Below are 24,739 nucleotides of genomic sequence, written 5' to 3' on the forward strand. Positions count from 1 at the left end.
CCAAGGTAAAGCTAAGGACACATTTAAGAGAATACTAGGTAAAGTTACTTACAGAGTCATACAACATTTATTTGCACTTTTGCCTAAAATTTCTCTCTAGCTCTGCAGAAAAGTGGGGGGCATGGCCCCCCGGCCCCCTCGGCTTAGCCGGCCCTGCTTAAGTATGAGTTTAGAAATAGAAACACATAAAACAGGATAAGATATCATTTATATTTTGACCACATTCTTAAAGAGTGAGACGGGCACTCTTTTATCGGCAAAAATCAATTTTTCCTGCTCCGAAAATTTTTTGGCTTCGCCAGTAATCTCCACTCGAATCAACAAGAATAGTGCTGCATCGCAGGGACTACCGAGTTTATTTAATGCTTCGTCGCATTACCGCCATGGCTGACTCACGTGCGCATGGTGAAAAACGCATGCGCGCCTCGATCTTCCTTTTGCCAAGTTGCCAAAGTTGCCGATATGGCGAGTGAACTGCAGCAATTTGAAGCCCTGGTCGGGGAGTTGTTGAGTCCACAAAATGACGTTAGAAATCAAGCTGAGGTAGATTTTTTAACGATTACTACTCCAGAAGCTTTATATTTTGGGTGATTCCTCTCAAAAATGAACCAGGCACCCTTATCAATGCTTAGGCCCACTTGGTTTAATACCGATCCATCCACACCTTTATCCAATTTGTCAAGGCGACCATTCATCCGTGAATCAAATAACTTCTAAAATACTATATAATGAACTGTGATGGTTTTCAAAATTTTGCAAATTTATTTCACTCCAATCCATTAAGTTGACATTGTAACTTTATAGATGTTTCGCAACCTGAAAATTATTAACCTGTCGTGATAAAATTTATGCCAAATGCTTTCGAAAAGGGTGCTATGTCTAGACTAGACAAATAACTTTAATAATGATCACGAATTGATCTTATTCTCGATATTGTGGCGTAAAGTAATGCGTACTCCTTGAGATTTTTTTATTGATTCTCAATTTTTAGACCATCATTTGGCACCATATAGAATCCTCGTTTGGCATTTTTTCATTGCTGTAAAGCCTTACTTAAGTCTTCTGAGTAAACTTGGCTTTTCAAATCTGGTCAAATCTGTCAATGAATGGCAGTATGTACAAATCATGACTCATGAGCTGTCAAAGTCAGTTTTTGTATGGAGACTATTGTGTGGAGATTTTGATTTGAATATAATCGAGAATATTGAGGCACCAATATCCATCATTTCCCACTGCACAAAGAGATTTTCCAAGCAGTTCTCTTCTCTTTGGGTTAACAACAACCTCCTACTCTTTTTAAACATCATTACTGTTTTTTTTCTGACTGTTCTTTTTTTGCTGTTATTTTTCTCTATGTAAACTGCGTGTTTAGATTTATAAGTCACATCTACAGTGGGAACCAGGTGACAGTGTGTCTTTTCCTGCTGTGGTTGTGACCAGAATTGTATTGTAGATATAGCTGTAGTTTTAATTGATAGAAAAAAATCAGATTTGTCATCATTCTCTATTTATTAGGCCCCGAAACAATATTTTTAACTTAATTTGTTGTCTTACATGGTATGGAATTCTGTTGTAAAGATACCAGCTTTAAGAATGGCCTTCACCTCATGCTGTTGACTTTAGTTACAACTGCCTATGTCATTTCTCGCATTTTTTTATTCTCATCAACTTATAACTGACTGATTCTATAAAGGTTCCGTCTTGAGCTAGCTAGCTGTTTCAACAACAGTGTACCAGAAGGTTTATCAATAAATAAATAGTTCTTGAAGAATAGTTGCCTATATTTATGATAGATATTGAGTCATTTCTTGATGATTTTTGTGATTTTTTACCAATTTATTTTGTTTTGCCAAGATTGTGCTATACAGTGTTGGTATGGTCACCCTTGTAGCATCTTTGTTGCATTTGCTGTTTCTTATGAAATGGCTCCTTGGTCAGGTTATTTCACTAGACTTCTGGTCAGTCCATGAGAGGTTGTTACTCTTTGCCTCTTCCCTTTTTATTGATTTTTTTGCAATTTTATTACAGGCCAAATACAATAGCATTCCAGACATTACAAAGATACAATTCCTGCTAAACACAATGCTAATAAGTCAAAATATGGAGGTGAGTCACCATATGAAATCTTTATATTGTTTTAATGATTTTTAGGATGGAAAAGCAACATAGCTTACAAAGAGACTAAAAATTCAATTACAAAAGAAAGGCTAGATAATGCATCATCTCAAGTGTAGCACAGTCCTGGTAATATTAGGCATGCGATCGCACCCACACTCCTCCACCCATGTGTAAAATGGATGTTTAAATCGAGAGAGATACTCGGAAGACTGAAACTTTGAAGAATGTTGATTTCTGCGAGTGGCTATACTTTTCTTTCCATTTCCATCATGTAACAATCCAAGGCTAATCAAACTGCTAATATGAACGACGACAGCTCTCTCAAACTCTAATACTCTCTCAAGCACTGCCTGTCCTAAATCCAAACTGGGCCACAAGAGCTTTTGCAAGCCTCTTGGGTGAAACGGTTAGCTACCTCCTGGTGTTTAGCCTTACATGTCTAATACTTCTGAAGCTCTCTTCGAATCTCTCTGGATCTCACTTACTGTGTATATTTATATGTACAAGGAAATAACAGAAAAGCATAACTAAGCAAAAAATGTTGCTAATGATAGACTACGAGATAATTCTAGAAACAGACGTATGCGCAATATGATGTAATCCTAATGAGGGGTAATCCTACAACAATATAATTGAATGCACTGTAATACTGTGTGGTGCTGTGTCGCAAAGACAGAACATTCGAGACACAAGGGGGATTTCCTAACAATCTACATAATAAATGAAATAGCTAGGTACACATAGGCTGGCATTATTTTAGCTCTATTACACATGCCTTAAACTGCTAAGGCATGCTTTTTATCACACGCACAGTTCCATGTTTTCATTTAAGATTCTTTTTTCTTTTATTTTTATTCATTTCTTCTTATTTTCATGTTTTCATACTTACCCCATGCCAGTCCATTTTGGTCAAAATGATAATGTGGGTGTTTCCATGACTCCATTTTTATCTGTACTCATATCTTTTGTTTGAGCTCTTTCTCCTGAGATTGATTGACTGCGTTTTCGAATGTCTCTGTCTTCCCTGTTAGTAAGAAAATGATGCATTTTGAAATGATTCCGTTTTGGAATGACTCCACTGTGTTTTTGAATGACTCCAGTTTGGTATCACATGACTCTTTTTTTGAGCGTTTTAATGGAACTCAAAATCAAATATTGGAGTAATGGCAACTGCAGGCCTTTTTGTAAGAAAAAGCCCACCCGAGTGGCCCATCGCTCGTGTGATTTCTCTTGCGTGAGCGATTGCTCTGATAGTGAAAAAATTGTTCCTGTTATAAGGAACCTTTGTTTAAGGTAATAAATGAAAATGAATGGTTACGATGATTTGTAATGCACTCCAAGAAAGACTAAATCCTCTTTATCTTCGTTTATAAACTTTATGTACATCACGAGGGCCATAAAGATGTTATTGCCAGAAGACCGCAAAATGTTGTTCCATACCTTTTTAAAAATGCTTTTACTGCCCAGGAAATGCTCAGAAAGTGCTATTGTAGTTTAAAAACTGAGTACCTAAAGTATCATAAACATTTGTGGTGGAATTGATTTTCAAATGCATTTTTTCGTTGAGGTGTGGCTAAGTCAAATATTACCTGTGTTTTGATGCTTGGTTCACAAAAAATGACTAGAATTGTGTTAATTGATGAGACATTTATTCCTCACAATTTACCATTTTGCGCAAGTGATCAAACACGCACGTGGTTTGGTTTGCGCGAGTGCTGACATGATCGCATCTACATTGCTTGCGTCAAATGAAAAGGCCTGCAACTGGGCCTAAAAACTTGTATGCTTTTTGTTAAATTGTTTCATTTTCAAGAAACTTCTTCTAAATTCTGTAAAAATTATTTGGTTGTATGAAAACCTGGAATGCTTTTTCAAACAGTGATACACCCCTTCAAATGCATGCATGGCATTTAGAAGTGTAAGGTCTTCAAAAAAATTGCAAATTTCAAAAAAAGGTCTCCATTTTATAGATTGCACACCTACACTTTTCAAGGCATGCTATTACTAGCATGCCAACAATTTTCTTATTACCAGGACTGGTGAAGCCTGTCTAATTTTCATGTATGATATTAATATAATTTTGTAATTGATTGTGGTACGATCAAGCAAAACTTCCCATAAAGCAAAAACTTCAAGACTTCTGTGTTTATTTTTATTCCTAAGGCTTGTCTGTTTTTCTTTGACCCAAGCTTTCATTGTGAAGACTTTTATAAGTATAAATCCTTGATTACCATTTCAGTTTCGTGTCATGGCTGCTGTTTTGTTGCGTCGTTTGCTGAGCAACCTTGAAGACTTCATCACTATTGTGCCAGCAGAAATACAAGAACAATGTAAGGTACAGTTACTGCAAGGTGTCCAAGTTGAACATAATGCAAATATGAGGAAAAAGTTCTGCGATACCATTTCAGAGCTAGCAAAGTGCTACATAAGTAAGTGTTTATAAACGTTTTGAACTTATCTACCTAAGTTTCTTGCTGGTTAATTAGCAATAATTTTTGTCACAAAAGGCACCCTTACATTTGCATACCAGCTTTAAAATGAAATAACGAAAGATAAAATTACTGTTTTACCACGCAAAATTACTTCTAAACGGAAATTTTGGTCCACTGTTTACCAATCTGTTATATAGTGCTAAATACGCTATAGGGAAAGCTGCTCATGCTTTGGTGAATAAAACAGGACTAAGTTGCAACTTGAGTTTCATACTCAATGCAATTTTCAGTCAATCTCAGGTATCAATGAAGTATATTTGTAACTTGTGCTATAAATATGATAGTTTTAGAGATTTTTATCTCAATCAAATTGAACAAGAAGTGAATAAGAATTTTAGAGAGGGGTATCGTAACTAGTTTCTTCCTAATTTTTTAGCTGATGAGGGAGCAAACCAGTGGCCTGATATTTTGAAGTTCCTTTTTGAATGCTGCAACTCACCATCAGATGAAGTTAGAGAAGTCCCACTTCATATTCTACAGTAAGTTCATTAAACAGGAAAAGTAATTTTTCTTGTATGTATTGAGTTGCTGTATGCAGTAGCTTTCATGAAATACTTAATACATTTAATAGATATTTGCTTGTGAAGATGTTTATGGGATAAATGGTGTTCAGTGACTTGATCCCTGTCTCGTCAGGCTTTCATTCCAAACATATTTCAGTTTATCACAAATCTGAAGTCAGACAAACTGGCATAAGGGTTAGTTGCTTCATGTCTGCAAAGTAATTTATTTTGTGAAAATTGTACTTTATTGTTTAAACAATATAATATATGTGTAAATTTTTTGACCAAGCTTATATTGTCATTGTTAATTTTATTTGCTGTTTGATTGCAAATAAGCCAAAGTAGATTCTCAGCTATGATAACCAATTATTTTCAGTGCTTTTCCTGGGATATTTGGAACACAACAAGATACCTATCTACAAGTTATTAAGGAAATGTTGCTGCACAATTTACAAGTACCACAGACCAAGGTACAGTTGATGTTTTGACTATTTTATCTTGAAGATCATAAACTGGGCGAATTTGTTGGCTCAGTTGAGCATCTTACATTTCATCACTTTTTTTGCCCTATGGCTGTTCAATTGTTCATCAGTACAATTCCCAATGATGGCATCTCTAATGAGTTTCTTCAGTGAAAGAGAATCTTTTGTTGCCATATTTGGAAGCTTTTTCAACCCTTTATTCTAATCAACAGTTAAATTCAAGCATAAATTTTGTCACTGCAGTTTATACCCTTGAGCTTTCTGTGGTTATTACATTAGCCTTTTTCTTTTTTTTAATTGGTATTGTTGCGAATGTTGTTTGTGTCCTTTAATCATGTCTACTTTGTGGCTTCTTTATGAAAGACAATATGGGAGACGGAACAATTTTATTGTTTATCTATTCCTGAATCTGCAATTTACTTCCTATTTCTTGCATAATTGTTTCTTATTTCTTTTGTAGATCCATTACCTCGCTGCAAAGGCAACTTGCACATTTGTCGTAGAGTCACTTGATCAAGCAAAACATAAATTGTTTTCAGACTTAGTACCAGGAATTCTGCAGGTATGTATATATATATATATATCACTGAAACATAGATTCTATAGATACCTCGCATTAGCTAACAAAAGGGTTAAAAGCTTTGTATGGGTATTTGTGGTTTTGTCGCTCATTAAATCACAATAATATATTCATAATACAAAGTCTTAAGGCAAATTGTTGTGATGTTTGCCATTATGAGGTTAGCAAAACTACCCTTGTCGTATCATTTTTTTTTAAATATTCTATTTTGTGAAATACAAATAAAATTAGTTTTTTCCTCTTATTCTAATTAGAATGAAAGAATTAAATTGCAAGAAGGATCAGGCTAATAGGGTAATAAGCAACTAATTATAATTTGACTTTTCTATGTTAAAGTCAGTATATATGTTATATGTATACTATATGTTATTACTTCAAGCCCTTTATTTTTATGCATATTTCTGAAAATAATTTATTGATCAATTTTACAGGCCATTGAGGCAAGTGTTAAAAGTGAAGAAGATGATGCAGTTTTAAAAGGTTTTGTAGAACTAGCTGAGACAGCTCCACAAGCAGTGAAACCAAACATACAAAACGCAGTTACCCTAATGCTTCACGTAAGTTCAACAGTTATTGTCATATTTTGTAAATTTCCTCGACTGAATAAGATTTCTTGTATAAGACTTTTTTCATTGACATGGAGGATCTGGTCAGTGAGAGTTGGTAACATGGGCCACGTATATTCAGCTTTTTGAGTGGTGGACAGGCCAGTGTATTTTAATAATTTTTTGCTTAATGTTTTTGCTTCTATTATTTTGTGCATTGTACAGAAACTGTTGTTACTTAATTCTTAGATCGTATCAAATCCAGAGTTAGATAATTCCTGGAGACAACTTGCTTTGGAAGCAATAGTGACCTTTGCTGAGTCAGGTAACATCTTTAGGAAATGTTTGAATTTCTTGGCGTGTTAGCAATAGCAAAATCATCTCTTTGCTAAAGAAACTGTTTTTTGCATATTTATAATAACTACATTCAGCTTCCTTACAAAGGTAGTGACAATTCAAATGAATGCATCTTAGTACCTTCTCCAGTCAAGTCAGTTCCCTAGATTTTAGTCAAATGTCAATTTTTCTTTTAGAATATCTCTCTCCGAGACCCTTTTCCACACAGGTTTCCATATTTGCATAGGACCCCTCCCTCCCAATTTCAAAGTGCTTTTGGCATTAGTTGGTCCAGTCACTGCCAATTGCTACTAATTGAGTAACCCACAAAACAGTCACTGACATATGAGCAATCAACCACATTCTTTGATCCACTCTCCAGTGGTTTATTAAGACCAATCCCTGTGTCCAGTCACAGTAATTAAGCATGCATGGTCATTAAAACATGACATTTTTAAGCACAATTGTGCTGCTCCAATCGCTTAATGAGATTACGACTAATAGGTAATCGTATTCCATCTGATTGAATGATAAGTCAGCATTCATGTCATTAATCAATGAATTGGCTATTTACAATTGACTTCAGTCTAATCACAGGACTTGAACAAATGAAACAACATTTTGTGATACTCTTTCAATGACAGTTGCAATTTCCTTTTAGCTCCTGCGATGATACGAAAGCATGGAGGAGAACTCGTCCCAAAAATAGGTATTGCATCATTAGGCAGCGATGCGTGAATGTAACTTTTTCTTTCCCCATGTAGTCTTCCTTACTTTTGCCTTATTCTACTGGTCTTACTTTTCAAAGTATTTCGAATTTTCAGTAGTTTTAGTCAGTGTTTCTCCGAATTTTTCAATTTCAAAGTTCTTCTTTTCAGTCCCAGAAATGCTTGCACTGATGGTGGATTTGGAGGATGATGCAGACTGGTGTATTTCAGATGACTCGGAAGACACTGAGACTGACAGGTATGTTCTTTAGCCACCTTTGAACCACACCTACGTTACTTTCAGCTGCCATTTCGTTAATCAAAAGCCATCAACCTAACACCGAAAAAAGATAGCATTCTTCCAGAACGTCGCCACGCATGTACTACTTTTATGAAACCATGATTTTGTACGCGTGATGGTAAGAGTAAGTGTTGTTTTTCAGTAATCCAGTGGCAGGAGAAAGTGGACTGGATCGATTTGCTTGCGGTGTTGGCGGGAAAATTGTCTTTCCTCTCGTGCACAGGACCATTCCTATTATGTTAAAGAATGGTGTGTATCCGATCTTAATTTTTTTTTGCACCTTTGTCTTTTTGTGAAGGTGGTGTCATTATACAGTTCCAGTTGTTTGTTTGTCCGATACTCATTTCCTTGTTTGATTAGTTTTATTTGCAAGAATCATTTGCATGCACAAACACTTATTACGCTACGAGTCATCTCGCTATGAGAAAGGGACATCGGATGTTACCACAAGGATTACAAAACCAAAACTAACTTGAATTAACTATGTTTATCGCTTGATCGTAAAATAAGGGTGCATCCGTCTCATACATTGGATGTGCCCGTCTCATTTATAGAAGTGTCTTTGTGATATATGAGTGTGATAAGCAAACATGACTGTATCTGAGAGTTTCTTCACTGCATGGGACAAAAACAAACATCCAAAACATAAAAGTTTCTGGAGTAGTCTGTTTATAAATGCATCAGTGCCAATTGCACAGTTATGTTGCTTTTTGGCAGATGATTGGCGATACCGGCACGCTGGCTTGATGGCGATCTCTGCTGTAGCTGAAGGATGTAAGAAGCAAATGGAACCACTACTTAAGAGCATCGTTGAAGAAATCCTCCTCCACTTAACAGACCAGGTTCAGTTTCTCTTATCATCACGTCTTTTTCTTCTCCTTGCCGGTCAAAATTGACTGGTTTTTAGCACTAGGAGTAACTTCTTAGGACTTCGCCATTTTGAGAGAAACTGGTAGATCCCTTTGGTCTATCAACTCGTTCATATTCATGTTTTTCTTTGCGTTGAGATCTCGATTTGTCATCCACCAGCAGATAAACAGCCTCTAAAGAAGGCTATTTTATTGTCCCGTTTGTCATTCGTTTTTAAAGTGAATCAAATATTTTCAAAGCTTTCTGGTTTTCGTTTTTAGATTGTTTCATAAATCCAGAAAAAAGATTTCAGGATGTAATTCAGTCGTTTGTTGGCAGTTTTTGCGTCGCGCCATTTATTAAGTCAGGTCTTTATTTTGTATTAAGTTTTTCCGATGTTAATGAACAATTCTTTTTCTTTTTGCCATTATGATAGTTTATAAAGGGATCATCTATTTGCAGCACCCAAGAGTTCGTTACGCGGCTTGCAATGCGTTAGGCCAGCTCGCCACAGACTTCAGCATCCTCTTTCAAAAATCCTTCCATCAAAAAGTTTTGCCAGGGTTGCTGCAGGTTATGGTCAGTGACTCCTCCTTCCCAAGGGTGCAAGCCCACGCAGCTGCTGCCCTTGTTAACTTTTTTGAAGACTGTCCAGTGAATGTTCTTGAACCTTACTTGGACGCTGTGATGCAAAAGTTGGAGTTTGTCTTGTCGGAAAAGATGCAGCGGCTGACGAATGTAGGCAGTCGCCTCGTTTTGGAACAAATATTAACGACTATAGCAACTGTTGCGGATACTGCGGAGGCTAAATTTATAACGTATTATGATCGGTTCATGCCAAGTTTGAAGGTAATTTTTGAGAATGCAGTCAGCAAAGAATACCGTCTGATGCGTGGAAAGTGCATCGAATGCATCAGTTTGATTGGATTGGCTGTGGGGAAAGAGAAGGTAAGAGCTCCTGCTAATGTTTTAATCGATTCCTTACAAGACCTCTCGCTAATAATTAAGGAAATCCAAAAAGTATTTCTTTTTCATAAGCCTTTCTAAATATCCATTTATTATGAAATTGGATTTTAAAGATTTATCCGAAAGGTTATTTTTTTCCCAATTGGTTAAAATCGTGCTTTTAGTAATTTTGTCAAGTTTATGATGGAGAGGCCTAACTTAACTAATGCAAAGAAAATATTGGCTCCCTAAATAAATTTAAGCAACCTTTATTCATTAAGAGCTAGGTACTTTTAATTTTACTTGTTTTGAAAATAACGTTTTAGTATTTGTTGCGCGGTTATGTTCCTTTTTCATGATGTTGCCCCCAGCCGACAGTAACCCAAATAATTTCTCCATACAGTTTTTGCCTGATGCATCCGCTGTGATGCAGCTCCTCCTCAACACACAAAGTGGAATTCAAGAGCTGGAAGACGACGATCCGATAATTTCTTATTTGATTTCCGCCTGGGCACGGATGTGCAAAATAATAGGCAAGGACTTCGTTCAGTATCTGCCAGTTGTGATGCCTAACGTCCTGAAAGCTGCGCAAATCAAACCGGAAGTGACAGTTTTAGATACAGATGACCCCACAAGTGAGGACCAGGACAAAGAAGGCTGGGAGTTTGTCAATCTCGGGGACCAGCAGAAATTCGGTATAAAAACAGCCGGGCTGGAAGATAAGAGTACTGCTTGTAAGATGTTGGTTCATTATGCAAGAGAGCTCAAGGAAGGGTTCGTTGATTACGCTGAACAGGTGCGGCTTTTCTTCTGTACTCGCCAACGGCTTATATCAACTTCATTTTTTTCAAGAATTTATAGAGAAAAGCCATTCGGCAGTACTGATTTAACAGGGGGCCCTCCATTTAATTTAATATAAAAGTTGCTAACTAGTAAAAAGAAATGAATTACATCAGTTACAGTCAAAAACTTTTATATTTCATGACTAATTACAACCTAAGTTACCCTGAAAATCTGAAAATTACAACCCCTATTTTTACTAAGTTTTACTTTTTGCCTTTCAACAAATATGTTATCATATGTATTTTGTTTTTGCAGGTTGTCAAAATAATGGTTCCACTTCTGAAGTTTTACTTCCACGATGATATCCTTTCACCAGTTTGAAGCTTAAGTATTGATTATAGATGAATCCTTTTTGCCATTCTTTTTACATTTTCTCCGTTCTAGACATAATATTCAAAAATCCAATAGCTGGCCGGATCTCGGAAAAAATATCCGGCCGGAACCTAATTTCCATAAATTCGGCGATCTGGCACTTGATTATCCGGGCTACCAAATATCCGGTACACCCTTATTGTACAGGCAATTGATTTCATTTACATTTTATATAATTTTGTAGTTACTTGGTAATTGTATTAAGTATGAACTCGGATTTGCAACGTAGAACTGTGCTGTTCTATGCACCTGAGTCTTCGCAGCCTCAAGACAAAATGTGTCCCACTACAATGCCTTAATATAATAATACAGGTTCGAATAGCAGCTGCAGAGTCATTGCCACATTTGCTTGAGTGTGCCAAGATCAGAGGTATGTATAATCGTATCCCTACATTTCATACCCTTTGCCACCAGAGTTACAGATTTCGAACAAAAATAAAAGTCCCCTGTAAATTCAAATTCTTTGTCTTAAGGTGTTTTGGAGATCCAACTTTCTTGGTACCAGACTTCTCCTAGAAGTTAAGTCACCTTCTGGTTGATGTAGATGTAGACCAAAATACGTTATCCTATTGGTCATTTTTATTGATCGACGTTATTTTGAACAATCAGATAAATCGCTCTATTCCTGGTAGTAGACACGTGGTTTAGCACAGACTCGTTTATTTGTCCATAGAAGCTAATTTTGGACCATTTCCTTTGTGACGCGGGCTGCAGTTTTTCCTGGTCTCAGTGTCTTCAGTGGTCAGCCATAAAGCTAATCAATTTTTGTCTAAGATATTACATTTTGTTAGCGTGAAGCAGTTTGTGCAAGCTCTCATACGATCAAGCCTAATAGTGCTGTACTCAATGCATTTGTTGCACAATGGCAAATATTTAAATTTGTAGATTTTTATAGCAAGAATTAATTTTTTTCAGGCGATGCATATTTACAACAAATGTGGGCTTTTATTTCTCCTGAATTGCTCAAGGCAGTTGAGGGTGAACCAGAGGAAGACGTTGTACCAGAAATGATGGACAGTTTTTCAAAGGTGAAACAAGCAGTGACTTGATTTATCACTCTGAAATGCTCCAATGCGTAACTACTTGTTGAATTGGTTGGTTACCATCGAAATGGTTGCCATCGACTTTGGTCTTTGTCTCATTAAGAAGAATATAAGCAAGGCGCAAACTCATACGATGGTGCCCACTATTGATTTTGAAATAGAACGCTTAGTCACATGGAATGTTTCAAAAAGGCCTTGCTTTTGAATCTTAAGAAGGTCAAGTTGAGGAAAAGACGAAAATACAATCATTTGTTTCCTTTGTTTCTAATGCAATTGCAATGCTTTCTTGCACCAAATTGTTTTATGGCTTCGTTATTATTCAAGTGGCAAACTTGGCACAGGCCATTGTTTTAATCAATGTGAACAAGTATGCATTTCTGCAGAAGTACATAGTTTTATCGTTAATTAGTGGTCCTCTTCTTTTCTCATGGTTTCCTCGTGGATGTTCATTTATGTACTTTATCCTCAGTGCAATCCGTAATTGTTTTAGACAGTATTTAATCGAGTGCGAAGAAATGTAAGTCTGTTCTTAAAAAATACTGTCTCAATAAGCTTTTTCTTTTCCCGTCAAGTGTGTAGAGCTGCTTGGAGTTGGTTATATCAGTGCTGATCTTCTTGCTGAACTGGGAAAAATAATTCACGATAAATTACAAAAACATTTGGAAAGATATGCCGAAAGACACGGTAGGCCTTTCACTACGCATATCGTGGTTATGTTATGATGGTTTTTAATGCTTTTGTTGTCAACGTCTGCCAACTAGTTTTGGTTATCAGGCTCGAATCAGAGCAGCAGTTCGTAGAAATTAACTCGTTGTTAGTAAAGGCTCTGAATACAATGGTTCGTATGTTTTTGATTGCCACTCTGACGGTTGTTCCCATATCTTTGCAACCAAAATCTCCTAAGAAAATGTAGTAGCTTGATGTCGTCTATTCACCCCCAGTTGATAATTAATTTTTGAACTTCTTTTTCTTAAAAAGTATAAATGCAAGGTAGGGGGGGGAGTAATTGAAAGAAAGGGGGAATTAAAGGAAAACGGGAGAATCGAGGGAAAGGGAACAATTGAAAGAGAGTGGATAGTTGAGATTCGGGGGTAACTGAGTAAAAGGGGGCAATTGAAGGAAAGGGGGCGGTAGAAGAATTGGGGGTAACTTAAGAGAAAGGGACAGGGATAAGGGTGTTTGTGAAAGGTAAGATTAATCTAATACGCTTAGGTGAGATCAGGGATGCCAGTAACAGTTGTGCCAATGTTTTAATCAAATCAGCTCAAAGCTTAAGTGCACAAATCCTGGATTGTTAGCAACCTAGGTTTCCTAGAGATGGTTTTCTCTGCTTGAAATGTCTGTGTTTTTATTTGTTAATTTTCATTTTCTTAGAAAAACGAAAAGATGAAGATTACGACGAAGAAGTAGAAGAAGATTTACAAGAAGAAGTATGTAGGCATAGTTTCTTTTGCTAACTGTTTCTAGAGCCTTGCAATTAGCTGGGTGTAATCAAGTGTTTTCTGTCCTTTGGGTATACATTTAGACCAAAATCGTCTTCTATCTTCTTCTAATTAAGCTTCTGTTGCTATTTCAGCACAACACAGATGAATACATTCTCAGCAAAGTCTCAGACATAATGCATTCCCTATTTATGACACATCGAGATGCTACAATCCCTTTTTTCCGAATGTTGCTTTCTGATTTTGTCACCCTACTGGTAAGAGATTTTCCTTTTTCCATTTCATACTTTGAACTTCCATGTTAATTCCACATGAAGCAGTTTAACTCGCACATTATTAGCCAACACCCAATTTACACTTGAGTCAAAGGAACGCACCCGTTAGATTCCATTTTAGCTGGGATACTTTGAAGTCTTTTATGCCTATTATTAAACACACCCCAATTATTCTATTCGCCTTCTTTTTTCCTGAATAACAATTAGCGTTAAGAAGTAACACCAAATCTGAAACATGTAAACTACACCACATTAGTACACGTAAAAAGTAACAAGATACCACACAAAGCTTGCGCAGTAATTGCAATAGGGGGTGTCTCTTCGCAAAGAATTAGTGCGGTAATTTGCTGTAGTAATGTTTTATAAAATGCTATGGAAGAGAAAACACAGTCTTCAGTGTATGTGCTAGTGGATGCCTACCCTGGCACACAACCATACGACGTGTCAACTGCTTTCGATACGGTACGGAAAAAATCACTGATAAGACATCGAGGTCACTGCTAGATTTGGACAAGCTATACATAATGAAAACATTTCTCGAGGAAATGTAATTGAAAATAAACATTAGATTGGGGAAAGATTTGAAGTGGTATCGGAAGAGGACAGGGAGAATTCTTACCCCCTTAACTTCAGATGTTCAGTTAACGCAAGCCCGAAATAGCAACTGTAGATCTTTTGATAAGATTCACTGGATGGCGTGTAGTGTATATCATAGTTGTAGTGAAGTGTACATAAAGCAAAGCTCATGGGAAAATAAAGTATCAAGCCAAGGTTTTACGTTGGTTGTTAGATATGTCTTTGATATTCTTTTTCTAGTAGCAAGGCTATTTTTTATATGAACGGTTTCAAACTAAAAGACTGGTTTTGTTTAGGTCTATGTAGGTTGAAACACACCATTGAACATGTGAAACACACCGTTGAAACACAACAATTCCGTCTAGCTGTAGAAGTTGATCAACAATTATAGTTTTTATGTCTGAAGTAGGATAGATTACTCATAAAGATTTGTTTTGAAAAGCCATTATCCCTTAACTTCAAATTGTCTCTAACTGTAACTACAATCTGTTGTGCCTGTTAGTTATGTTTTTTATGTTTCTACTTTATAATTGCTGCGAATTCGACAGATTTTTTTCTTTCTTTTTGCAGCATCCAAATAGGCCAGCCTCCGATCGACAATGGTCTCTATGTATCTTTGATGATCTTTTGGAATATGCTGGACCGGTAAGTTTATACTTAGCCTGTTTTAAACGCAAATAATTAATAAAAATCTTCTCATTATCGTTTTTTGTATTTTTCTGTTGCCTGACTGCAATCTGTCTTTTCCAGAACTCAAAAGAATTCCGAGAGCACTTTACGAACCTGATGCTGAATTATATTGTTGACAAAAACCCCGAAGTTAGGCAGGTGAGCTAGGCCCTGATGTAGTGATGAAATATTATTTTCCAAATAACTTTTTGGTACCGCAAAGTTTGAAATTGGCCTAGACATTTAACGAGTTTGACATATGAGGTAAAGCCACAAAGTCTGCCTTTGTCAAGCGTACAAACTTGAAATAACTTGGAATACTTTTCAGAGGTCCGTAATTTTTATTTTTATAGTATTGGTGCATTATTTAGAAGAGATGTATACTATTATATTAATGTTATCTTCTTGAAATCCAGTCCGTAGAAAAAAGGTTGCCGTTCTTTGATATATGTGGTAAAAGCAAACCCTGCTCGAAAGTATTTTTCAACACACGGTGATAAATTATTATTGTACGGATATTAAGTCTTTTGTAATAGCAGAATCTGGATTTCAGAGAGGTCCTTCAAATGATTTTGTTTCTTTTTACTTCAAGGCCGCTGCATATGGCATTGGAGTTATGGCAATGCATGGTGGAAAAGAATTTGTTGATGTTCTGCAACGTATGTAACTTTTTCTTTGAAGAATAAAAAATTGTACAGCTGATGAATCCAGAAGGCCGAAATCTACAATGCCTGCCAAAAGTCTTGGAACACTGACATCAATTTCCAAGGTCAAAACCAATCATCTACCTCTCCCCCACGGAACAATGTTGGTTTACTATCAAACGGATTAGGATTTTAGGAAGCACTTTCTTTTGCGCTTCTTTTATGATATTTCTCTTAATCATCAACATTGTTTGAGGGGGAAGGGGGCGGAAGTAGCAAATTTTTTTCATGAAACGAATGAAAGATATCAAATGCAGCGTAAATTGGTGGGTGTTCCAAGTACTTTTGGCAGGCATTGTAGCATTTGGCAGTAGTGTGCTCTTAAAAATGAACTTATCAAAGACATGATCAAAGTTTTACCCGACTATCCCTATTCCAAAATTTTATCATTTTTAGTAATGTATAGAGGTTCCTGGCACACTGGTCGACATATGACAGAATAGGCCTGTGGAAAACTGTTAAATGAGCCAGGCTTTTAAGAATGTGCGCGTACGAGGGCTTCTTTTTGATGTCCGGTTTTAAGGGGCGCTCGTTAGTTTTTTACTATTTCTGCAGATCACATGCAGCATGCAGAAAATTAGATTGTTAGAAAACGTTTAACGATGAAGCCCGAAAGAGAAAATTAAAATGCATCTCGAATTCTCCTTTGAAAATACATGCACTGCCAAAGTTTAGAATTTCTTGTAAAAGTTCAGTGTTAGACTACACGGATTTTTCTCTTCATGACCAACCCTTTCAATGAATCTGTGGGTACTTATTGGAGCGATGGAGCTTCATGCGAAGGTGTGGCGCTCTTTTGAAGGGACCGCTAACTTGACGATTAACTGTATTGTTTTGCTTTGCTTGAAATGGTCGCGTGTTTATTCAAGTCCCTATTGGAACTGTTAACGTGACTAACTTTAAGATAAGCCCCAATTTAAAAAGGGTATTTTTTCAAAAAGGCGCCTGTCTTAGTACGCCTAGTTTCTTGCTGCTTGTGTATCAAAGAGGATTTTGAAATTATCTCTTTGGTTTTTTCCTTACCGTAGAGGCGATCCCGTTATTAGTTCAAGTTATAAGTCACGGAGAAAGTCGGATAAAAGAGAATGCAAATCCAACCGAAAACTGCATCTCGGCTTTAACAAAAATATGCAAATTTCACTCTGATATTGTCAATGTGGATGAGATTTTACCAACTTGGCTAACTTGGTTGCCGATAACAAAAGATATCGAAGAAGCACCCCATGTTTATGGATATTTGTGCGATTTAGTAGAACAGTAAGTAGCATTGTTTGAAATTTCCATAATTGGTTTTTATTTGTAGAATTTTCCCTTTTCTTTTATAAATACGGCCAGCAAGTTAAACATGATGAATTGATGTTATCATCCTGATGTATAGAATGAATTGAGCGCCAATTATGATTATTAAATGGAGAAGTGCAAATACCAAAAATCAGTTTTCCGCCAATGAATAGATAAATTTATAATTTTGAGAATTACAGACTGAAATCTCACCACTTTGAAATCATCCTCTTTTGCATTTTAGAAACAATTCGACCATCCTTGGTGTAAACAATTCAAATATACCAAGAATAATTGCTGTTATTGCGGAGGCATTTGCAGAAGAGGTTTTTACGGAGGAAAGTGAAACAAAACTACGACTCACGAGTTTAGTTAGACATGTTCAGGTATGTGAATACATTTAGTTTTTATGAAATAAATATAGAACTATCGGCGTCTCTAGTTTTTATGAAATGAATATAGAACTGAATCTAATGTCATCTGGTGGCAAAAATATACCTCCCTTAATAAAATCCTGTTCAATGTTTGGGAATCATTAGAAAGCACATTAACACAACCTAGAGCAGTGGCGGACACCTGGGGGCGGTCGCCCCCTCAATGTTTTGGAAGACAATGGTCTTTTGTTCTAAAACAGGGGAAATGTGGCGTCTTCTTATCAAAACAATAGGCTTGCCCTAAATATCTGACCAAGTGTCCGCCCCAGATCTAGAGGTGTTGAAAATATTTAAACTTCTGTTCTATTATCTAGCAACAAGCTTCAGTTATATTCTTCTCTTTAGAGTTGCATCGTTTGTAATGTTTCCTTTGCTTCTTTCCAGACGAATCCTGAAATGTGGAATGCCTGTCTGCATCAACTACAAGACCATCAAAAAACTGCACTTCAAGGATTGATGACAAATGGTGTTTAAATTAGGGCAGCATTCGTGAAGCATAAACAACATCAAAACTAAAACAGACATTGTTTCTCAACATGAAATGCCAAATGTTAACTCATACATTTCTCAACCCATCTTGCAGCGTTGATTGTTAAATTTTGTGAACAGATTTACTCGGTCTTGCAGAAATCTAAATTTCAAGTAAACGGGCAGGTAATGCGACAAATAAATGCATTACTATAGATGATCGATGAGGTTTGTTTGTCAATCACCAAGGTATTGATAACCAAAACTTGACTATGCATCCAGTAAGCGAACGAACAGGTTTTTCATTTACTGGATTACTGTGTTTAATTTTGTGTCATTAAGACCATTAATGCCTGTAAGCTTGAACGCAGTCTTCTGTTAAATCTAAATGCTGAAACTGGTTGCAGTTCTAAGTTCTTTCATTTGAACCCTGGTAAGTTACAAAAATTCTGCAGATTTGATCAGTCTTTTAAAACGGCTAAAATCCTAATGAATATTCTCAAACATGACTTATCTTGCATAAAGGACAATTTCTTTGTTTTTTCGTTCAATGCAACAAAATCTACAAATTGTTGCTGTGGGTGTGGGTTATCAATATTTGTTTAATGGTTGGAAGTAACTGGAGATGTTTTTTGTAAACCCAGTCATATTCTCTCAATGTGTCATTCCCTTGTACACCAGTATTACCATGGTATTCAGATCCATACACGCTATTGTGTTCCCTGTACTAGCACGCAGTTTGTCGTGATTTGCCAAAGCTAATATTTATGCGAAATGAATTGTCTTGAATATAAAAAGCCAGATGTTTTGTAAAACTGTGTCTTTGTCATTTACTGTCTACTCTTTGGTTTTCGTGTAAATATTGCAAAGCCCTTTACAGTCTTCCTCCTAAAAGTAGTTGGTTGAATGTCGCATCATTCCTTCAATTTTATTTATTGCCTAGTCAAAACTTACATCATGTATTCATGACTTTTGAAGAAGGAGTCTTGTGTACAGGCGTCAGGACTGTACTAAATGTCCATTATTGTTCAAATGCATTTTTCTAAACTGAAACAAAATCAAACAGCCTTTTCTTGTTTACATCATTAACTTTTTCTACATTACCTATCAAGACCTAGTTTGCTTGGTTGTGCAAGTTTAATCCGAGTAAAAAGCGAAAATACAATAACTATTGGATCACTATGTTTCTTTGAGCAAGCAAGGACACCTGCATGGGATGTCAAACCTTGCAAACTAGATCAACCTTGCAAAAAATTGGGATGTCAAACCTTGCAAAAAAATTTAGCAATTGGTTTGCCCCTTTTCTTTGACCCTTCGCCCGTTGCCCTCTTTGTTGAAACTGTCCATAAGAATAAGTGTTCTAAGTCATTTGACAAAGATCTTAAATCCTTGATTCAAGAAGATACGCTTCCCAAGGACCCTAAAGAAACTTTTTCCTTGCAAAATGCTGCTTCATGAGAAGGCAGCTCAACCGGTCTCATCACTGTAAGGAGTTTATGTTACTAGAAGGTATCGTGATGCCGTGATAAAAGAAAAAGGATTGGCCAAATTTTACGACTTTTTTGGATGGTTATGAGGGGAAGGGAATGTTAAAAGCCCTTTTTAACATCCCACGCAAATGGCAATACAGGGGAGGATTTAAGCAACAATAATTGGGGGGTGTTAAACACTAATTTTGGTGCCACACCCTCCAGGTCATTGGTAAATGATGGAAACGCATTTCAGAATCCATTTTTTTAAAGATTGGACTGCTTTAGCACTTTAGTTCTATTTTATCAGGAATGTCACAAGAACGTTAAAGACTTTTCTATATAAACCCCAAAACGAGGGGAAACTACGAAATAGGGAGGCCCACCTGCAAGCAGAAAATGTTTGTGATGATGCCATCGAGTTTCGCACCCCCTACACCCCCCGCTAAATCCGTCCCTGGTAATATCCATAATCTTTTTTGTACTCAAAAACCTTAACATGACATCACAAGCTGAAGTAACGAGGACTGTCAGTTCTAATATGGGTGGTCAGCACCCTTTCCTTGCAAATGCTAGATTTTCAAGGCTGTTGTAAAAATTGGACCAAACCTGACTATCATCAATTTAAGAAGAACTTGATTTAAGAAACTTAAAAGAGTTGCATCATCCCAGTTTACACACAAAGGCACAAATATGTTTGTGTTTGTATCAGAATAAGCCAAATTGCCAAGGCCTTTGCATTATATGAAAGAAACTTGACACCTGTTTCCATAATTAAATTATTGAAAATATCTATGCTGGAAAACGCGATATTTATGAGAGATTTTAAATATATCAAGGAATACAAAGATCTGTATATTGATGTAGTTTATAATATGATACACAATACCAACTGTCTTTACATCAATTCTCTTTTAAGAAAAAAACAGCCTTTCACCATTTAGTGTATCAAAAAGGCTTTTTTGTAATGCCAAGTATAAGAATTCTGCTAATCTTAATAAGATGTTCCAATACATGATATTGTAATAAAAACAATTAATACAATAAAAGCAAAGTATCTCAGAATATGTTTTGGATTTCAGAAATCACTGATTTCTAGTCTTGATAGTAAACTTTAAATTGAAAGAAGAAGTAACAGTTTACTCTTTGTTAAAAGTATCTAATATCAAGGAGAGTGTTTTTCAGACCAAAACATATACCCAATAGCTTAGAATGTAAGATAGTCAAATTAAGGGTTATTTAAGAGAAATTATAAGGACCACTATTTTACATGTTACAAAGTTTTTCATAGGTCTTCAAACTTTGTTCCAGAACACTGCATCATTTGATGCCTAGCTGCATCAAACTGCAACAAAAGGCTTTCTATGATGAGAATGGTTTGCAAGGCCTGTTGTCCTTTTATGCCTTCTTCTTTGGTGGTGGCCTGAAAATTAGATCAAAAAATTGTTTCAAATCACAATGTGACACATAATGTCGAGTGTGACATGAATTGTACAGGAAAAGTGAGGACAAATATTAAAAGTGTGAACACTAGAATAAAATGAAAAAAGTGACAACAAAGGTGTAGAGGACTTTAAATTATGTTTAAATAACCCAAAACTACTTTAAAATTTCAAGAAATACCTATTGGAAAGGTATGTGATTGGCTTGATAACTTATTATGATACACATATATGATGGACATATGAGAGTGGGAATTACACACCAAACTTCAAAAGATTCATAAGTATGACCTAGTGCTCACCTATAAACACCAACAACTACTGCATGATCTCTTTCATATGGTTCCAGTGTTAACTGTTCTTGAGGCTTCATTTTTTCACCCTGCATCTTTTTTACTTCATCAGCAAAAACTGCAGCTGGTTGGGCAGTTGAATCGATACAGTTGGCCTAAAAATCAGCAATTTATATCAGGGACATTTATCTTAACACACTCCTTCAAATATGAGAATAACCAGAGAGAAGCAGTTAGCTTATAGAAAAACCTACAAAAGGTTATAGTGAAGATTGGAATTATTGCAATTATAAAAATTAAAGCACTTTTAAACCTAACTCACCTTAATTGATATGACAAAATTTCCTTGATTTTTTAAAAAGTAGTGAGCATTAATTGCTACAATACGTGCTTGGTCAGGTTGGGCAACATCAGCAAATATTGTGTCTACCATACCTGGCAAAGAGACAAGTAAAGAAAAACTGAATATTTGCATATTTTTGGAATATATGAAAAAGCAGGTAAAAAGAAATTTGTAAAATAATACTTTTCATTTCTATGACATGGAACATCATATATAAAATTACTAAGAATCCTTTGCGCTTATATAAAGACATTTTGTATTCTTTCTTGTGTCAGGAAAACACATGTTGAAAAATTAATTCCAGCCTCTCTGATGATCCCCCCTCTAATAATCCCACATTCAAACCATAAGCGTGCTTAAACAATAAACCAGCAGCAGGAATACGAGAGGAATACTTGAGGTTGGTTGACAGCCTCATTACTAGCTAATACATTTGCTGCCTTAATAGGACCTAACAGGTGGACAAAATAGGTAAATCATCATGAGGGTTCATTCATCCTCTTAACTTTTGTCAGCACAGGTAAAAACCTTATAAATAACTTACCAACTAGCATTCTGTACTTGTGAGGATGTCTAGCATCTTCTATTATAGGAATGATGTTGGTTCTTTTTTTAGCAACATTTATCAGATCGCGTCCTGACCTGTGTGAAAATTCAACTGCATACACCAAACCTTCCTGAAAACAGAGTTTTTATTTTAGAAAATTGTCAAATTTATACATATCGGTAATCATAAGGCAAAGCCTGACAGAGGGAAAATTGTTTCCCTAAGAGTGCTGCCCAATTGTATCAAACCACTCTTGGTTGGAATCAAACTCCAGTTTGCTGCTTTAAAAACTCGGGCTCATTCCATTGAGCCAAATGGCCCAGAGAAATGAGCAAAGAATCTCCAAAGCAAACACTGGAAATTTCACTGTAGCCAAGGCAGTTGTTATTTCTGTTTCAGCTTTAAGCCTTTGTCAGAGTCATTTTAACCATTTATATATAATCATAAGGCAAAGGCTGACAGGAGGAAAATCTACAAAATTATAAGAACTTTATATGAGATAATGAATCAAAGCACATTAATCTAAAATAACTAACTTACATGCAAGAATCAATTATTTAGTAAAGGTTTAGTACAAAAATGTACTTACTGGTCCAACTATATCAGACACGTGTGACACCGTGGTCCCAGATGCAGCACCAAGGTACAAAACTTTACTTCCTGGCTTCATGTGAATTTGATCGACACCACCCAATATGGCAGCTGCCAGTTTTGATCTAAAGGGATTCCAAACTCTGTATTCAATCTTTTCTCCTCCTTCAGCATCAACACTTATTTTCTTTTCTCCATAAACAGATTCCCCAGCCACCATACTCTTGGTCACCAAAGCATCTTCCTTTCCTCTTGCAATAAAGACACCTTTAAGACAAAAATATTTAAAGTGAGAAGTTAGATTTTAAAGGATAAGAGAGAGTAACAATATAAGCCTTAAGTGAAGAAAAAATACCTGGGGTTCAAGAAAGGTCCAGAAAAAACCTTAAAAATGATCAAGACATGTGAATGAGCGTCCTTAAAGCTATTTGTATGAGAGGTAAGTGATTCTAAGAGAAGTAAATTGATCTGAGCAAACAGCCTGCAGAAAAGTAACCAGTTTGCCCCTACTACCTCTTTTACCAACATTCCTGCAAAGCATTCTGCATAGTAGAGACCTAATCTTTTGGCTAATTCATTGAACAAGTAGCATAAAATTGAAATTGTTGACTAACCCTCGTGCCTATGTGCCTCTATGACAACTTTTGCACCTCCTCTAAACCCTGAAAGAAAAAGAAGTTCAAAATAATTTGCTTTCAACAGAAAATTTTTACAAAGGCTGATGCCAACTAAGCTACCATACATCCTTGGTGAAGCACTTGTCTTCTAAAAGGTGTCACATTTTTTCAAAAATATTTATATAGATTTAGAACTCCATTTATCTCAACATTATTTTTCACCTTTGGAACTTCATTTAATGACCTGCATATTTATTCATCATCTGAGGTATTAATGCTTCTTTCATTACAATAGGCCAGTTTTTTACTACAAGTCAAACCACAGTGGCAATCAGATTTGACAGTGGTAGCTTTGATGTACCAAATATAAGACAATAGCTATTGCTGAGGTTGGTAAAGAAATTATAGTTAGATATTCAGAAATTTTGGCAAACCAACTTAAGAAAAAGCCTTGTTTTCACCTCCTCTGCCACCTCTTCCTCCTGCACCTCCTCGGCCTCTTCCACCAAAACCTCTTCCACCAAAACCTCTTCCACCCCTATCTCCTCCTCCTATTCAAAAAATATCATAGCATACTTTAAGAAGAACAGACTATTAAGTATAATGATTCAAAAATCTAATCTAAATGAATAATCTAAATGAAAAATCTTAATTAAAATCTAAAAAAATGTAAGTGAAGGGGTGATCTCCAAATGTGTAGAAAGATCTATTTGGGATTTAGATTGCACAGTAAAATGGCATAAAAATGTAGCAAAGAAAATAAAAAAAAAGTTACGACAAATATCAAAATTCAAAGTTAAAGCAAAATGATCGATAGAAAAACGCCTGGAAACAATTGATACATCATTGATAAATCTACTACTAAATTAAAGCTAGTCTTCCTTATTTTCCTGTTCAATCTGAAATCTACGGTCAATGAAAAACATGAATACCTCTTCCGCCTCCTCTCCCGCCTCTTCCAAAACCTCCACCTCCTCTACCACCACCTCCACCTCTACCACCACCTCCTCTTGAAAAACCTAGAAGAACAATTTCGAAAATTTATGAAATCAACATAATAAATAGTTGACATTACCAACATAGTCACTCTCACCATGCGACAAAAACAGACAAAAGGAATGGCAAAACTGTTACCAGATCCGGATTTATCGATGCTCACTAGCTGAGGCATGGACCCAAAGTAAAACCATTACAGCTATTTATAATATTAACAATATATAAATTTCTCGTTGTTAACCTTTGTTTGAATGAAGCTCGACAGACTGACATAATTAACACTCCGATCTTACCAAATAATGATTGTAACATATATTTTAATCAACCTACCTGGTCTTACCATTTTCTTTTTCTTATTTGCCTTTTTTCGGATTGATTTGGACTCGTGAATCAACGTAAATTCACGATCAACGAGCTGTTCTTGGCTGTCTTCTCTATCTTTCACGAAACCTTAGGCCCAAAGGAGCGCACATGTG

The 24,739-nt window shown here is 36.1% G+C and overlaps 2 protein-coding genes across 2 annotated transcripts; one reads left to right on the forward strand and one right to left on the reverse strand.

Annotated features, from left to right (window-relative positions):
• Positions 1-397: 397 nt before the first annotated feature.
• LOC135684768 (importin-5) lies at positions 398-18,780 on the forward strand. The gene is made up of 26 exons (XM_065200421.2): positions 398-543; positions 2,029-2,106; positions 4,358-4,547; positions 4,987-5,089; positions 5,490-5,583; positions 6,056-6,157; positions 6,607-6,732; positions 6,970-7,045; positions 7,718-7,765; positions 7,935-8,022; positions 8,207-8,313; positions 8,782-8,906; positions 9,376-9,861; positions 10,262-10,654; positions 10,957-11,002; positions 11,384-11,443; positions 11,989-12,101; positions 12,689-12,800; positions 13,491-13,546; positions 13,693-13,815; positions 14,980-15,054; positions 15,160-15,237; positions 15,671-15,737; positions 16,811-17,039; positions 17,308-17,449; positions 17,882-18,780. Exons 1-26 carry the CDS (start codon positions 403-405, stop codon positions 17,969-17,971), a joined length of 3,348 nt encoding a protein of 1,115 aa, XP_065056493.1. The 5' UTR covers positions 398-402; the 3' UTR covers positions 17,972-18,780.
• Positions 18,610-24,738, reverse strand: LOC148957585 (rRNA 2'-O-methyltransferase fibrillarin-like). Its single transcript, XM_089115068.1, has 9 exons — positions 24,594-24,738; positions 24,200-24,286; positions 23,729-23,818; positions 23,265-23,312; positions 22,649-22,917; positions 22,057-22,189; positions 21,492-21,604; positions 21,179-21,324; positions 18,610-20,857 (listed from the first exon to the last, which is right to left on the reverse strand). The coding sequence occupies exons 1-9, from the start codon at positions 24,604-24,606 to the stop codon at positions 20,833-20,835; spliced, it is 924 nt and encodes a 307-aa protein (XP_088971194.1). The 5' UTR covers positions 24,607-24,738; the 3' UTR covers positions 18,610-20,832.
• Between the last annotated feature and the right edge of the window lies 1 nt (position 24,739).

This window comes from Rhopilema esculentum, chromosome 21, assembly GCF_057945365.1.
Source record: "Rhopilema esculentum isolate cy_ngs chromosome 21, ASM5794536v1, whole genome shotgun sequence".
In the NCBI taxonomy this organism is placed as follows: domain Eukaryota; kingdom Metazoa; phylum Cnidaria; class Scyphozoa; order Rhizostomeae; family Rhizostomatidae; genus Rhopilema; species Rhopilema esculentum.